Here is a 17,559-nt window from a genome sequence, read left to right as displayed (position 1 = left end):
GTGGCACAGATTTAATTTAGGGACTAAATTGAGGTGTGTCTTAGAATCCCTGTAAAACATCAAATATCATGTATCAGAGGGGTAGCAATGTTAGTCTGGATCTGCAAAAGCAGCAAAGAGTCCTGTGGCACCTTATAGACCAACAGACATACTGGAGCATGAGTTTTCATGGGTGAATACTCACTTCATTGGATGACATGCATCTGACGAAGTGGGTATTCACCCACGAAAGCTCATGCTTCAATACGTCTGTTGGCCTACAAGGTGCCACAGGACTCTTTGCTGCTTTTACCAAATATCATGGATGTATTAAAAGTAGGTATCTTTCTGCAACTATCACATTCAACACAGATTTCATTTTCTACACATTTGCAGCATCTCCCAGGGCTGAGCTGAATAGAAACATCACTTCCATTTTTCCCATCCCTACCTCAATAGGGACTGCATTTCCCAAATAATAGACAACATGCACCTGATTAGCAAGGAGATATCTTCAGGAGCGACCTCTTGCAGAGCCTGAGCCAGAACTGCTTTGGGAGCCCAATGCATGGGTATTTTACTTGGTTCCAAGTCATTTACTAGGGAATCCTGTTCCCAGACCTTTAGAAAAAATACTGACCTAACCAATTGAACAACAGGGGGACTGGGATGGTGATGGGAAATAAAGGAATCCCTCTGACTTACCCTATCTCCTTCTGTTGTTACAGAGGGTGAAATGACATTTTTCCCTACCCCTGCCCTGTTCCTGCTCTTTGTTATAGGTCAATATATTTTAAGTGAGGAAAACGGTAGTAAAAATATCTGCTCCCCAGCACAACCTGAAGCAACATCAGAGCAACTGGGAATGAAACAATTGGTTCCTAAAGGGGGAACTTGATGACTAACAATTGGTTTGAAATGGGGGAACAGGATAACTATGATGCTCAGGGTTTGGTTAGACTAGGAAAAGTGATGGAGTTTAGGTCAGGACGAGGGGAAAGCTAATGCCAACCACTGCACCTGGGCTGCATTTGCACTACAACTTTTTACACCAAGATGACTAACTTGAGCAGCCAACGCCATGTACAGTCCTAGTGGATGGAAGGCACAGGTAGTTTTTGCTTCAGTGTAGCTTGTTGGGATCAAACCTCTCCCCCACCTGGAGCTGATGAACATTCCTGGCAGGAGGGACACACACTCCTATGACTAAAAAGGAAAGTTGATAGAAAAGATCACAGGATTGACCCCAAAGAAGGATGAACTCCAAAAGGGAGAAGCAGGCAACTGATCTGGTGGAGCTGAGAGACCACGGTGAAGATAGTGCTTTTTGCACCATGTGGAAATTAGCAAATGTGATTTTAAACAAAACAAAACAAAACAAAACCAACAACTTTGGCCAGTCCTAGTCCAGGGATTTATAACAGTTCATTCTCATGTGGATTTTGTGATGTCTAATAAAGTTTGAGCTGTGATTGAAGCTTTTCCCACACTCAGGGCATGTGTAGGGCATCTCCCCTGTGTGGATTCTCCTGTGTGCGCTCAGGACAGAGCTCTGATTGAAGCTTTTCCCGCACTCAGAGCACGTATAGGGCATATCCCGTATGTGGATTCTCTGATGTCTGATAAGGTGAGAGCTCCGATTGCCGCTTTTCCCGCAATCAGCGCATGCGAAGGGCAGCGCCCCCGTGTGGATTCTCTGATGTCTGATAAGGTCTGAGCGCTGAATGAAGCTTTTCCCACACTCATGGCACATGGAGCGTGTCTCTTCCAAGTTGATTCTGTTGCGTGGAATAAGGTCTGAATGGCTACTGTAGTTTTCCTCTGGCCTCTGCTGAGTCTCACAGGCTTGTGTGTTTTCTGGGAGTGCACAAATCGTGGAAACATTCCCTTTGGATCTTCCTGATAACATCCAAGGTAGTTCTACTTGCACAGTGTCTTCCTGCTGGGGTTTCTCCTCCTCATTCTCACTCACCATCCCATCGCCGGATGGGAGACAGAGAGAATCCAGACAGAGGTCACTCCCTGTGCCTGAGAAAAAGGAAATGTCACAGAGAGGAATGGAAAAAGGGATGAACAAACCAAAACAGATGTGGGAGAGATCAAACCTATCAGGTGCTGATTTTCCCCAAACCCTTCCACAGAGAAGAGAGGAAGGGATCAGTTCTGGGTCCTCATTGCACCATAACTCTCAGGGGAAAGTGAGATTGGGAAGGGACCCGCTGCCAGTTGCCAGTCATAATAGGAGGGAAGCCATGAGTGACATCTGCCATAATGATTTCACATCTGCAGGGAACAATCTTGAACTTGAAGAGCTCATGGGCTCTTTGTAGGGCATCCAAATATTTCCTGCATTCCTAAGCAGTTGTTGAATTGTTTAACCAATTCCTCACCTGTGAAGGCAGCTCTCAGGAGCACTTCTTTCTCAGAGCTCTGGAGGTCTCAGATCCATGGTTCTTCCCCTCATTCCAGCTGCAAGATCACATCAGGTTTGGAAATAGGAAACCCTAATGCAGGCAAAGAAAACAAGGGAGGTCAGTGGAACTTGTGGGATACATGTCACAAAGAATATTCCATAGTTTAACCCCATCTCATTTTTAGGCAGTAACAAATGTAGCCCTCAGGAATAATCTGCTTGCCTGCATAAATATATCTTTTCTTATAAGTATTATATTGTGATAAGTTTATTAATTCATATTAAAAATAAGTTTGGCTGTAATGCAAGAAACCTACAGGCCACAAACCTGCATTTTAAGCTAAAGCAAAGTTAGCATAGCTCTAGCCTGTGCCCTTTTATCCTGAAAAGCAAATGTTTTTCCTATACCCAAATCAAGTGCCTATGCTTAGCTCTAAGACCCTTTACCTAGACCAACAGACAACGAAGAATGGCAAAGAGGATTTTTCAGAGTTGTACTCACAGACTTAACAAGTACCCCACAAGTGCGCAGATACCTGCCAACCATACGCACATACATACTAGCCTATGGAGTAAGCGTACCCTAACATTTCTATGGGGGAAGAGTGAAATTTGGGCATAAGAGGAAGAATTTCCGGCATTTATTTCTATAAAAAGAGGTAACCTACCTCAGTATGGTAACCCCACCCTCACCTCGACCCCCTCCTTCTTCACTACACTTCACCATCTTCAACTCCGTATTCATGCTGTCCATCTATGACAGCTATTAGCCAGCAATAGGCCGCATTTATTTTCTTTTCAAACTTTTAAGTTCAAAAGGGACTCGGCTAAGCTTGGTCTCTCTAAACTTTATTTTAGTTTGTGTATTAGATTATTTAGTCAAGCTAAAAAGTAAATTCCAAAGTAGCTTTGACAGCTCTTTGCATTAGTTTCCTCTGCAAGAGGTGTGAAACTGGAACCGCCAGAGGCGAGGCCAATGCCAGTTTATCAAAACAGGGTGTGAATAGTAAGCAAAGTTTGCAGCACATAATATTGTATTATCACATGTATCTCTTGACTAACAGTAATACAATTGTAACTCTGTAACTCTGTTTTACAATTTACTTACTATTTCATTGATGTTAATAAAAAGTCATTATGACTAGATCTGTCTCAGTGTGAGCTTCCTCTCATACCCCCAAAGGTCCCTTTATCAATTCTGTGGAACCTGATTTGAAACATGAACTTTTATCTTCTGATCAAACAAACTGGCGAGCTTAAACTCATATTAATTAATATATATGATTAAGTAGTATTATTAATTAAAATTAATTACAAAACAAATTAAATTAAGTTGATAAATCAAATCAACATTACTAACACACCCCAAATAAGGCTCCGCATCCCAAGGCCTCCTTCCTTGGCTCAAAGTGGCAGGAGAGTTATTATTATAATAAATCATATTCATTACCTTAGTGCCTAAGAGCCAACTAACAGTGGGTCCCCGTTGTGTTAGGCAAAGTGCAAACAGAGAACAGTAGATGGCCCATGCCCTGAAGAATTTACAATCTAAACCAGGAGCAGGCAACCTGCCGCACGCAAGCTGATTTTCAGTGGCACTCACACTGCCCGGGTCCTGGCCGCTGGTCCCGGGGGGGGGGGGCTCTGCATTTTAATTTAATTTTAAATTAAGCTTCTTAAACATTTTAAAAACCTTGTTTACTTTACATACAACAATAGCTTAGTTCTATATTATAGACCTATAGAAAGAGACCTAAAAACGTTAAATGTGTTACTGGCACGCGGAACCTTAAATTAGAGTGAATAAACGAAGACTCGGCACAGCACTTCTGAAAGGTTGCCAACCCCTGATCTAAATAGACAAGACAGTCAAAGAATGGGGGAAGGGGAAGAACCCATTGTTAGAATAGAGATATTCAGGTCTGCCTGTAAAGCCTATACTTTAAGAACTTAGGTGTATTTTTATCACTTTGTCTTTATACCCCTGTAACTAGCTAAGAATCAAAATCACAGTCTGCCGGTGTATGGGCCTTCTCTCTCTAGGATAGGCTGAGGCCTTGTTCTTAGGTTAAGGCCTTTGGCTAAGCAGCAGGGGCAGCCATAAGCTGGGAAGCGAAGGGTCACATCCTCACATCCCAAACCAGTCACACTGAAATAAGGTGCTATTGGGCTGTTAGGAAGTCAGTCCTGTCCTGATAGTGCCCATCACCACCAGATAAAGAAACAGATCTTAAGATGGTTAAAGAAAACTTAGTTTGATAGCAGCCTATCTGGCAAGAAATCACTTATCAATGGTTGTAGCTGTGAAACCCTCACTTCTGTATTGTTTTATCTTTATGGCCACCACTTTTACTTTGTTAATCAGTCTGGTTCTCTAATTCTTTCTGTCTGCTGCATAATTAATTTTCCTAGGTGTAAGTTAATGAGGGTAGTGGAATATGCTTACTTGGAAATAACCCCAATAAACATTGCATTATATGTGCTTCAGACTTCTGGCCTTCTGCTGCTTGCTGTCTGCGTGACAAGAACCAGAGAAGAGAGAGGGTGAAGGGAAAACCCTCTAACAAATGGACATGACCTGATAACCAAGAGGTAAGCCTTTAAGGAAGGTTTTAATACACTTTGGAACGGATAAGAGATTCCCATGAGGACTGACAGGGAGCGATGGTAAACACACATTTAGATCCTTTTCTTATTTTATATATTTTCCCCATAAGGCTTAACCTCTGGCACACTGTCATGGATCCATAGGATCTCTGCAATGCCCTGGCTTTTAAACAGTCCTTGGGAGGTACCCCTTGAGTGCACTAGACCCCCAAGGGGTCCCACTCTTCCACAACGACAGGCCACTTAGCTTCAACACCTGAGACTGAGCCACTTCCTGGGTACCCTTCCTCCACACTCCTCTCCACTTCTTCCCATTACTCTCAGCCAGCACCACCTCCCGGCACCCTGGGAGATTCCTATGTTCCCTCTTCACCTCTCACTACCTCGTCCCTCCCTGCTGCTTCTTAGCTCTAACCCTGCACACACCCTCCCAATGTCCTGGCACCCCAGAATTATCTACTCCTCCCCTTCTCCGCCCCTCCCACAGCTTTGTTCTCCCTTCACCAGTGCAGTCCTGAATGGAAACATTATACGCTCTTCTATCGAAAGAGGAGCTCATCTGACTGTCACACAAGCCATGCATGAGTCATACACCTATTTACTCAATTTAGAATTCTATACGTGGCATATTTTCCTCTTAAAATGAGGAAAAGGCATGACAGCTACAGTTATTAATGTAGTTATTAATGTATCCAATAAGGACACATTAAATGCAATTTTAAAATGACTGACGGCACCAAAAAGGCACATGTCCAAAAATGATACCAGTGGGTGGGAGATAGGGCAAAAAAGGGGGGACAAGGAAACTTGTCAAAACTTGTATGACAAATAAAACTATAAAATTATTAATACTCAGGTTCTTTAGAGACCCCACAGCTTCTAATAACCCAGGGAACAGGACTCCTTACCCAGCAAGGTCACCGTCTCATAGTTCTCCTGCATGACATCCCTGTAGAGGGCCCTCTGAGTGGGGTCCAGCAGAGCCCCCTCTTCCCTGGTGAAATACACAGCCACCTCCTCGAAAGTCACCAGCCCCTGAAAGAGGAAGAGTCCAACATTCAGTATCTGATGCCCCACTCACAACCCCACTATTCATGTAACAGCAGCATCAGGGAAATGGAAGCTCTGGGAGACACATTAACAGAGTCACACCCCACCTTGCCTAGAGCAGCCAGGAGGCATCAGAGGGTGGAAAGAGAGAATCTTTGTGTCTCCCAGCTAACAGATGAAGGCAGGGTCATCACATTTATCACCTAGCTACTAGACAGGGCTTGATATAGGAGATGGGGCTGTCTCTGGACCCTGCTGGTGGCTCCCTGGTAGGAATCCCAACACTCTCCAAATAAAATATATGGAAGAAAGGGGAAGTCAATAGTAAAGAATAGACATTAGAAAGTCAGAATTGTAGAAAATTGGCAAGGAAAGCTATCAGAAATCAATGATCAATTAATGAAAATAAGAAGGAAGTTTTAAAAAAGTATATTAAGTACAAAATAATCCCTAACAATGGTAATGGTAAATTACTAGATGGAAATGGCAGAATTATCAAAATAATACAGAAGAGGTAAAAAAGTGTTCAATAAATATTTCACTCCTGGATTTGGAGAAAAACAGATGATGCAAGTCATATAAGACGTTGACGACAACACTCTTTCCATCCCAACAATAACTCACGAGGATGCTGAACAGCAGCTATTACAGTTAGACATGTTTAAATAAGCAGGTCCAGATAACTTGTATCGAAGAGTTTTGAAAGACCTAGTGGAGGAGTGTGGAGGACTGTTAATGTTGATTTTAACTAGGACTTGGAACACTTGGGAAAGTCCAGAAGACTGGAATAAAGCTAATGCTGTGCCAATATTTTAAAAGTGTAAAAGAGATGACCCAGCTAATTACAAGAGTGTTAGTCTGATACTGGGCAAGATAATGGAGCAGCGAATATGGATTTAATTAATAAAGAATTAAAGGAGGTTAATATAATTAGTACCTATTAACAAAGGTTCAGAGACAATAGATCCAATCAAAGTAACTGGATATCCTTATTGGATGAGATCAAAAGTTTGGTTGCAACTAATAGTATTGATGAAATATACCTAAACTTCTGTAAGGGATATGACTTGGTTCAGCACAACATTTTGACTAGAAAACTAGAAAGATACAAAATAAACACAGCATACATTCAATAGATTAAAATCTATGATTGTAAATGGAGAATCATGGTCAAGTAGATTCCTTTCTAGGGGGTTCCCACAAGGATTGGTTCTTAGCTCATCACTGATAAAGTTTGCAGTTGCCACGAAGATTGGAGGCGGTGGTAACTAATGAAGTGTCAATAGCTTCAGGTTTCAGCACTGGGAGTCTGGGAAGTTTTCCCAGCCCTGGCTAGAGGGTTATTTCCTGTTCCACGAAGAGGGGAAGTTCCACTCCCAACTCTTGTGCCTTGAAATTAGGCCCTGACACTACATCAGTATAGTGGTATGATTATAAAATGATTAGGACATAATTACGTGCAAGGACATTTTGTGCAAGATGCGTCATGTTAAGTGTCATTGGAAAAGTTATGATTTGCTGAATATGATTGTCCTATGTGTGTGCATGTATCATGTTCGTCCCTGAAGTTATGGATATTGACTATGTATCTGTATTTCAAATGTGCTTATTCTGGGTAACATCCACAAAAAGCCTTTCAGGTACAACAAAGAAGCCAGACAGTGTTGATGGCTCATCAACAAAGACAATGGACCATGGAAGAGCTTAGCCTTCCTGTGAACGTTTCAGCCAGCCTATGAGTCATGGCTACTATGACTCAGCAGGCCATGCTCGGGCATGTGACCAGACCATATGACACTAAACTTCATTTTGATACCTGTATTTTTCCATAAACTGGATTGGGAACTGAGTTTGGAACCAAGGGTTCCTGCCATATGGAAAAGGCACATAAGGTGGAGTGTGACATCAGCTCTTGGCCTCATTCCCCACACAAGAGAACTCCTGGAAACACCTGAGGAACAAAGACTGAACTGGGGGAAGTGCTGGTTCCAGGGTAAAGGGATTTCTAGCTTGTGTATGGAAACTTAGTGGACTGCTTGTACCATCAGTCAGGATGAGAAATTGCTAATTCAAATTCTAGCCAGATAGTATGTTAGGCTTAGTTTGAGATTTTGGTTGTTTGCTAAGTAATCTGCTTTGATCTGTTTGCTAACACTTATCGCTGGAAAATTGGCTGTTGTCTTCTAGCTGTCCTTGAGTGGCTTAGGTAATGCACTCAGGTAGCTTAGTTGGCTGCATGGCGCCGCTTGTTGTCGTGTTGGGTGATAAAAGGCCCTGGAGAGGCTGGCTGAATCTCCAGCAAAGCAGTGTGAGAAGGGCCAGCCTAGCTTGAGGGTTAGAGGGCACAGTGGTTTCCAGAAGCCCCCAAGACTGCACCCCGGGGTGACAACCCATCACACCCTAGAGTACACAAGCCTCAGCAGGTTTGTCACATCCTTTCCCCTCCCATTCCACACCCTAGATAGTTCCTGGCTCCCACCACATCTAGCAGCTCCCACCCTCCTATACATTTACTGCTCCTCTCCCTCCAAGCAGAACTCACCACTAGCTCTCTGATAATCCCTTACCTGAGCCAGCTCCATTGCAGCCATTTCCTTCCCGCTGGGAGGAGGGGATGATTTGGGGCGAAATGTGGACATTATTCTGTAGCCTGCCAGGGTGAGAAGGGCAATGTGAGAGAATTCAGACAGGGTTTCTGTCCTTTCCATATGTCAGTTCCCCACAGGATTTTTCCCTGGTAATGGACATTCTAGGTTCTGCCACACTGGGAAGCAGAGTGACCTTATTCCAGTACAGGCCTAGCTCCCTCCCACCAGGGTGTAACCCCCTTAGACATTGTGAAACCCTCCCAGTAACAGAGTATCTGTGTTACACATATCAAGTTTGCGGGTGATACCAAGCTGGGAGGGGTTGCAAGTGCTTTGGAGGATAGAATTAAAATTCAAAACGATCTGGAAAAACTGGAGAAATGGTCTGAAGTAAATAGGATGAAATTCAATAAGGACAAATCCAAAGGACTCCACTTAGGAAGGAACAATCAGTTGCACACATACAAGACAGGAAATGACTGCCCAGGAAGGAGCACTGCGGAGACGGATCTGGGAGTCACAGTGGATCACAAGCTAAATATGAGTCAACAACGTTACACTGTTGCAAAAAAAGCAAGTATAATTCTGAGATGTATTAGCAGCAGTATTGGAAGCAAGACACAAGGAGAAATTCTTCTGCTCTACTCTGCACCGATTAGGTCTCAACTGGAGTAGTGTGTCCAATTCTGGGCCCCACATTTCAGGAAAGATGTGGAAAAACTGGAGAAAGTCCAGAGAAAGGCAACAAAAATGATTAAAGTTCTAGAGAACATGACCTATGAGGGAAGACTGAAAAAACTGGGTTTGTTTAGTCTGGAGAAGATATGATCAACTTTCAAGTACATAAAAGTTTGTTTCAAGGAGGAAGGAGAAACATTGTTCTTCTTAACCTCTGAGGACAGGACAAGAAGCAATGGGCTTAAATTGCAGCAAGGAAGGTTTAGGCTGGACATTAGGAAAAACTCCCTGTCAGGGTGGCTAAACACTGGAATAAATTGCCTAGCGAGGCTGTGGAATCTCCATCATTGGGGATTTTTAAGAGCAGGCTGGACAAACACCTCTCAGGGATGGTCTAGATCAGGGGTGGTCAACATGTGGCTCTTTAGAATTTAATATGCGGCTCCTTGTATAGGCACCAACTCCGGGGTTGGAGCTACAGGCACCAACTTTCCAGTGTGCTGGGTGTGCTCACTACTCAGCTACAGGCCCTTCCCCCAGTCCACCCCTTCCCTGAACCTGCAGTTCCCTCGCTCCATTCCCCCCCTACCCCAAGTGTCTTGCATCGCACGAACGGCTGATCAGGAAGAGTGAGAAGGTGTGTTGATTAGTGAGGCTTCCCATGGGTGAGAGGTGCTGGGAGCAGGGGGTGGGAGCTGATGGGGGGCTGCTGACATATTACCGTATCTTTGACAATGAACACTGGTAAATTCTGGCTCCTTCTCAGGCTCAGGTTGGCCACTCCTGGTCTAGATAATACTTCGTCCTGCCTTGAGTGCATGGGGACTGGACTAGCTACCTCTCGAAGTACCTTCCAGTTCTGTGATTCTAAGAACCAAAGGCCAGAGATGAGCAGAATCAAAGGAGTCACTCTGGGGATTCTCCCTGTCATTGTTCCCAAGGCAGCTCTCTCAGATTAACTAAGTTGTTTGATGCTCCAGCCTTTATACAGTCTCTCCTGGCAGTGCCCCTTTCATGGGCTGGGCCTAGTTTTAGCTTTTGGGAAGCGTGACCCCGGGGGCTCTGAGACTGGGCCTTCTTGCCGCAGCACATCTTGTTTCTTTCCGTGGTTCCCCAGTGAGTCCAAATGAGTAGATGCTCCTTGTACAGACTGTGAACATAAGAATCTGTTCAGTGTTTACACTTTATTGAATGCTTGTGAGTTGCTGCCTGGGTTAATATCTGACTAATTGCATTGTGAGCCTCTGTGGCTCTGTAAATCACCAGACAGGAGAGAGACTTTACCTAGGTGAAGTGCTGATTGGCAACCAAATGCATTACACCCTGCCTGGCAGGGAAGGTCCATCAATACCAGAGAAACTATTATGGGATGTTAAAGAAGACACAAGACTGTTGTTGTGCTCTTGACTTCCCATTAGCTGAGTTTCCAGTTCAGAGCACATGGCAGGAAAGGGATGAAAAACCACATACAGAAGGAACTGATTACCTGTATGCTGCCTGGACTCTGGGGGGCAAAGCTCCTAGGCATAAACAAGAGATGCCCAGCTGCTTAGCCGGGGTTGGTCCTAAAGAATATGTAGAGTTTGCTTATTATAGAAGCTTCTATTACCTTTGAAATTTAAGACTAACTCTTCTCCATCTGCTTTAACCTGCTTTAACTTTGTAAACAACTCATTTCCTTTTAAATAAATCTCAGTACAGGTTATTACAGGACTGGCTACAAGTGTTGTCTTTGTTGTGAGATCTAAGATTCAATTGACCTAAGGAAGTGACTGGCAGTAATCTGAACATTGCTGTGATTTGTGGTGTAAGGCAGTGGTTCTCAACCAGGGGTCTGGGGCCCCCTGGGAGGCCATGAGCAGCTTTCAGGGGGGCCGCTAAGCAAGGCCAGCATTAGACGCTCTGAGGCCCAGGGCAGAAAGCTGAAATCCCACTGCATGGGGCTGAAGCCCAGGGCCCTGAGCCCCACCACCAGGGCTGAAGCCAAAGGCTAAGCAATGTAGCTTTGTGGGGGCCACTGTGGCATGGGCCGCAAGCAGTTGCCCTGCTTGCTGCCCCCTAACGCCAGCCCTGGCTTTTATATGCAGAAAACCAGTTACTGTGGCCCACGTGGGCAGTGGAGTTTTTATAGCATGTGGGGGGGAGGGCTCAGAAAGAAGAAGGCTGAGAACCCCTGGTGCAAGGGACCATCTGTCACAAAGGTGAGCTCACCTGCGTGGTGAGATATATGGGGTCACCCAAGGGAACTGTCTGTGATTCCATATTAATGCTGTTACAGAGCCTGAAGCATTTACACTGGATTCTTGGTTGGTGAAGTCTCCATACAGACCTCACAACCAATTTGGGGTTTGTGCCCTGCTTCTTAACAGTGTGCCTGAGGCTGGTGCTCGTGCTCTCGAGTCACTGAAGACAGCGTTACAGAGAGAGGGGCTGTGATGTCCCCATGGTCACTAAACAGGTCCGTGACAGAGCCAGAAACAGACCCTGTTAACTCCAGAGCCCCGGCACTCGCAGCTTGGGAAGGTCCGCAGAGCACACTGTATTAGGCTGCAGGAAGAGCTGTGCAGGGACTGCAGCTGAGCTGCCCTGCCAAGACAGCCTGTGCATCCATGGACAAACCACCTTGCTGGGGGTGTGTCCCCTGGGTCAAGAGAAGTCAGTGTCTAGCCCCGTGCGGCTGTGCTCCTGGCTCATACCTCCAGCACTCACTCCTGCCCCTCCCTTACCAGCTGCACTGGTCAGCCAGCCCTAAGCCTCTGTGAGGTCACTTCCCCCCACCACTACCCCCTCAAACCTTCAAACAGGGACATGGTGCACCAGTACCAATCAGAGTGCACTAGTGTAAATTCTGTCTACAATAAGGGTTTGCACAAGTGCCTAAAACACCAGTGTGGCAGAGATCTTCAGTGCCCAAAACAGCAGGACAGTGGCACTAGAACTGGGATCTATTTCTAGCTCCATCACAGATAGCCTGGGTGACCTTGAACACGTCAATATTTCTCCTCCCAAGTTTAGTCTCTTTACCCAGCTGCCCACTCACTGGGGTCTCCTCTCACTCCAGAGCTGCTCAACACTAAAATCTGTGTGCGTGTCACCAGAGCTAAGGTAGTTCAGCTCTGGAACAGTCTTAGAAGAGGGTCTGTGGAGTCTCTTTCCCTGGAAGTTTTTAAGAACAGGTAGGACAAAGCTCTGTCAGAGATAATCTACATATACTTGGTCCTGCCTCGGCAGAGAAAGCTGGACTTGATGACATCTTGAGGTCCTATCTAGCCCCACACTTCTAGGATGCTATGCAATATATACATATAAAAACACAACATACAGAATAAAACCCACCACAACATAATGTCAGGCAATTCAGGGGGGAAAAAACACAACCTACACTCCACAGCATATAATGACAAAGGAAAAGAAAGCAACACAATGCAAACTAACACACCCTAGGACAAAAGTACACAATGGAAAATAGCTCAACTCAAACTAACACAGCTCAGGCACCAAACAAGCTGAGGCAAAACAATACACCATAAAACTTCAACACAACATGGTGCAATCACAGTTCCAAATGGCACCATGCAAAACAGCTCAGCGTAGAACAGGGCACAGCACAAAGAGAATTATTTCAATGCAGGCCTGGAAGGGATCTTGAGAGGTCGTCTACTTCAGCCTCCTGTGCTGAGGCAGAACCAAGAATCCCTAGACATTCCCAGACTGGTGGATCTCTAACCTGGTCTTAAAAACCTTCAGTGAAGGAAATTCTACAGTCTCCCTTGCAAGCCAATGCAAGGCAAAGACAGACCAAAACAACGCTGTACACACACACACGCTGGGCTTGGGATTAAGCGGAGAGGCAAGAATTCAAACAATCTGGGTTCAGTTCCCAGTTTTGCCCCAAATTCTCCATGGAAACTTGAGCAAATTACTTTAGCTCTCTGAGCTTCAGTTTCCCCATCTGTAAAATGGAGAGTTGCCTCCCACCATTGGCCTATTTAGCCTTTGAGCCTTTTGTGGCAAGGCCTGTCCCTGTGGGCATGTCGACACTGCAGTCAGACACCGGCGGCTGGCCTGTGCCCGCCGACTTGGGCTCACACAGCTCAGGCTGCAGGGCTGTTTAATTGTGGTGTCCATGTTCCACCTGGGGCTGCAGCCGAAGGTCTGGCACCGTCCCACCTTGCAGGGTCCTACAGTCTGGCTCCAGCCCGAGCCCAGACACCTGCACTGCAATTAAACAGCCCCTTCGCCTGAGCACCGTGAGCCTGAGTCAGCTGGCATGGGCCAGCTGGAGGGTTTTTAACAGCAGGGTAGAGATACCCTTGGTGTCTGTTCAGCATCTGTCACAATGGGGACCCTGATCTTGGTCAGTGTCTGTGCAGAGCCCTGCACAACAGGGGGCCGGACCTCAGTTGGGGACTCTGCAACTCCCAGCATTACAGGATCCCTGATTTTGTTTAGGGCCCCTGCAGCAACTGGCAAAATGTGGGGGCAGGATCTCTGTCAGGGACAGTGCAGTGCCCAGTACAGTGGTGAGGCGTGATCTGGGTCTGGGTCAGTGCAATGCCAGACCCAACGGGGACACAGATCTCAGTCGAGATCTCTGAAGTGCCCAGCACAATGGAGGCAGCTGTTTGGGTCGCAGTCGTGCGCTGTCTGGCACAAGAGGGGCCGTGATCTCAGTCCAGGTTTCAATTTTACCTGGCACAACAGTGGGGTCTGATCTCACCTCGGGTCTCTTCAGTGCCTGGCAGAACAGGGTTCAGATCTCAGTTGGGGTCTCTGCAGCACCTGGCAGAACAGGGCCACGCTCAGTACGATAAGAGCCCTGATCTCAGTCACACACCTGGAGAGAAAAATGGGAAGATTTTTGAGAATTTGATATCAGTATTTCAGAACTGAAGAGAAAATGGGGCACAAACTGAATATTTGCCAATATAAGGGACAAGCACCAACATGTGGGGAGATTTTATGTCACCATTCAACAGTTCAAGAGAAAAGAGGGGAAATTGGAGGGGATTATACAGGGATATTGAATCAACAACAGGATGGGACGGATTCTTCTTGCCTCACACTCACAGGGCCAGGAGGGAGCCCTGGGGGATGTCTTTTCACAGGGGAAAGGAGCGGGGCAGGAGTCAGAAGGTCACTGGCTGTGGGGAGGGGCTGGTAATGGGGTCTGGGAATGTGACTAGCAGGTGCTGGGGCGGGGGGGAGTAGCTGGACTAGGAAACCTGGGGCTGGGCTGAGCAGCTGCTGCTCCCGGGGGGGGGGGGGGCCCTGTGGGGGGAAGGGAGAAGCCGGAGTTGTGGGGGGGGGAGGTCAGTGGGACACGGGGGGGGGTTGAACTGTCTCTGGGCAGCCAGGAAATTCCGGGGGGGGGGAAATAGTGGATGGGGGGGGAGTTAATTGGACTCTGTCCCTGTTTGTGCCACTTGCCTCTCGCACCCGATACAAATTCCCTCTAGTTCTGCCCCTTTTCTCTCTCAGTGTCTGACACGGGCTATAAAATCTGGGGAGATTCCCCCCTTCCCCCCCAATGATCAGCTCTCCCATCTCCCCCGATTCCCCCCGGTCTCCCCCTGATTCCGATTTTCCACCTTCAGTTGCAGTTTGTGACACGTTTCCTCTGCAAATCTCAAGGGTTGATATAAAATACCCTGAACATTTGCCCCACTTCTCTCTAGTTGTCTATTTCTAATTGAATAGGCCCAGAGATTTTCCCCTGTCTCTCTAATTATAAAATACCAAGAAAATCTCAGATTTACACCTTTTCTCAGATTCTTGAACATGAACCCTGGTCTCTCCATAATTCTCAAATGTCCATTTAAAATCTTCTCCAATGAGGGGCGTTTTCCCACCCATTTTATCTGCAGCTGAATCATTTTTCCCCTCTCCTTTGAGTATCATTTCTTCCCCCCCACTTATCTGTGTTAAAATGTTTGCCGAAGAAAGAGACCAGACACACGTTTAATACCCATCAAATCCAGAGGCCTCCCCCTGTTTGGGGATTAGTGGTTCCCAGCTGGTAATGGGAGAGTTGGCTGGACCCTTTTCTTTTCTCCAGCTGGCACGGGATGAGGAGGTCACTCTGAGTGCAGCGGGGTCCAGAAGTATCCCCAACCCCATGACAAAGGGTCTGTGTGAGGGGTTGATTCCCCCAGTACTAGGATGCAGCCACCTCTGGGGTGGATCCATGGTGGCCATTATTTGCTAGTGACAGGCCATGGAAGTTTCTTACCTTTCTTGCCCTCCAGGCTTTCCATTCTCCTGTTCAAGAGGCATCCCCCAGGCTCCCTCTGCCTGTGTGACTGGCCAGCAGGGGGCGGTGATAACTTTCTATCTACTTCTCACACTCTGTGAGGTAACAGTGTTGCTGGGTGGGGCTGTGTGGGGAGCTAGCAGCTGAAGGGGGATTGTGGTAGGGGGAGGTGTTTGGGTGGCTGGACAGGGGGTACCCTAGGTAAGTTGGTGGGTTGTGGAGGTTTGGGGTTTTGAGGGGTTGTTCTGATGTGCCCAGCCCTGAGCCTATGGGTCCTGAAGGTGGGTATTGCTGGGATCCTGTTGGCTGCAGAACAGCAGGGGTGGGTGTCTGCTGGGGAGGTGGGACAAGGGGTTAGAGGGAGCCTGATGCTGTGCCAGGGGCTCTATCTGGGCTTCCCCAGCTGGCTCCTGCAATCACTGTCATGCCCAATGAACAGAACTGGGGGTGGGGGTGTCCCTGGTGCTAGGTTAGGGGATGCCAGGCAAGCAGAGTGAGGGGTCCCACTGTAAAGCATCAGGGGGTCCCGCTAGGTGGAGGAGGGGGTCCCAGGCAAACAGCATGGCAGATCCTGCTGGTGGTGGGCGTCCTAGGCAGGCAGTGAGGGACTGAGTTCCCAGTGGGTGAGTCCCTGGCTACAGGGGGCTCTTGGTGAGGGGAACCCTTTGGGATTCCCAACCTGACAGTCACGGTCTGGCCGGCGGGGCTTTGAGGAGTATCTGGAGTCCCTAGCTAGGGACTCTGGGGGCTGCGTCCCAGGGAATATCTGGTGGGCCTTTGGCTGTGGGCTCTGGGAACTTCTAGCCATGATCCTTCTCTCTGATCAACTCATGCCAGAGTCCTGGCTCCAAGCACTGCCTGGCATTCCCCAGTCACATGCCCTGTCACTCTGATAACTTTCTGTCCACTTATCAAACATTGTTCATGTGAAATCACAGATTTTGCTTTTCTCCTCTTCTGAAAACTGGGGGAACTTTTGGTTCTGTTTGGAAAATTTGTGCCCCCAGTCCTTGTTCTCTATCTGTGGGGGTGAGGGAGGTGGGAAGAGAGTCAGCACTGCCACAGGATGGTCTCTTCCGCAGCATTCTGGACTCATTCTTTCTGAAGTCTGGTTTCATTGAGACCATTGTTAATCCAGAGTCACTGTATGGAAAGACAAGGAGTGACTCCAGATGGACAGTGAGGTGAATGAGATTAGCAATTCTCCCTGTGAGGAGGGGCTCTCATTAGCTGCTCTCCCCAGAGAGCTAAAGGAGGGAAGCTGCTCAAATGCTCTGTCCATCTCTGCTCAGGATATTGGGGTTCAGCTTCCTGGGTCAGAGACTGCAGCCTCCATTGTGATCTGGGAGACCAGGCTTAGCAGCTGCTGCTCCCCCAGTGGGGTTCTGTGCTGGGAAGTGACTTTAATTAAAGTTGCTTCTCTTCCCGGCCCAGGGGGTGACTTTCTCAAGCTGGTCCTAGCCCCCTAGGGCAGCCCTGGGCCCTGTTAATACTAAATTCTGAGCCAAGTAACTGAAAAAACAAAAGGAAAATGCTGGGCTCTGGTCTTAAAATGACTCTTCACAAACAGACCCCCCTCATTTCTCATCCAATTAGCAATTGCAGGAGCAAATCCAGCCATGGAGGAACAAACTATCCAGGAATGGGTCTTTCCTACCAGATGGACAGGGAGAGGGTATGGGAAAAGGAAATAGGCAGAGAAAGAGAGACTGAAAGGGGCTGTGGGAGAGAAGAGTTTGGAGATTGATTTCCAGATCTCTAATCTGCCCAGAAAGATGTATTGCTGCACCCTGGATAGAGTCACTTTCCTGTGGAAAAGATGAGAATCAGACAGAGGAAAATCCAGTTCCTGACTCCATATTCCCCCTGCTGGGGTGTGGCTGCCATGGGGTCAGTGTCTGAGGGAATCCCCCACAGGGAATCCTTTGGTTCTGCTTTTTCTAGCCTGTTCAGAGACTTTGTTATGGGACGGGAGAAGGGAGACAGGAGGT

General features: G+C 47.0%; 2 protein-coding genes across 4 annotated transcripts in view; both read right to left on the bottom strand.

Moving 5' to 3' along the window:
• The window catches only part of LOC115642642 (zinc finger protein 436-like), a 936,374-nt gene that overhangs the window by 335,992 nt on the left and 582,823 nt on the right, over positions 1 to 17,559 (bottom strand). For 2 of the 3 annotated variants that reach the window (XM_030546321.1, XM_030546313.1), the window contains exon 2: positions 14,036 to 14,152. The exons of the other annotated variant lie outside the window; for it this stretch is intronic. The gene's annotated coding sequence lies outside the window, so the exon portion shown is untranslated. The remainder of the gene's footprint in view (positions 1 to 14,035; positions 14,153 to 17,559) is intronic. 3 annotated transcript variants of the gene reach the window in all.
• LOC115642615 (zinc finger and SCAN domain-containing protein 2-like) lies at positions 1,382 to 2,483 on the bottom strand. Its single transcript, XM_030546254.1, has 2 exons — positions 2,370 to 2,483; positions 1,382 to 2,007 (listed from the first exon to the last, which is right to left on the bottom strand). Exon 2 carries the CDS (start codon positions 1,952 to 1,954, stop codon positions 1,382 to 1,384), a length of 573 nt encoding a protein of 190 aa, XP_030402114.1. The 5' UTR covers positions 1,955 to 2,007; positions 2,370 to 2,483.

This window comes from Gopherus evgoodei, unplaced genomic scaffold, assembly GCF_007399415.2.
Source record: "Gopherus evgoodei ecotype Sinaloan lineage unplaced genomic scaffold, rGopEvg1_v1.p scaffold_43_arrow_ctg1, whole genome shotgun sequence".
In the NCBI taxonomy this organism is placed as follows: Eukaryota; Metazoa; Chordata; order Testudines; family Testudinidae; genus Gopherus; species Gopherus evgoodei.
The sequence above is the reverse complement of the archived record's forward strand: the minus strand, read 5'-3'. Positions and strand labels throughout refer to the sequence as shown.

Coding starts and splice junctions, on each gene's coding strand:
- LOC115642615 (XM_030546254.1), bottom strand. CDS start 1,954: ATGGTGAGTGAGAATGAGGAGGAGAAACCCCAGCAGGAAGACACTGTG.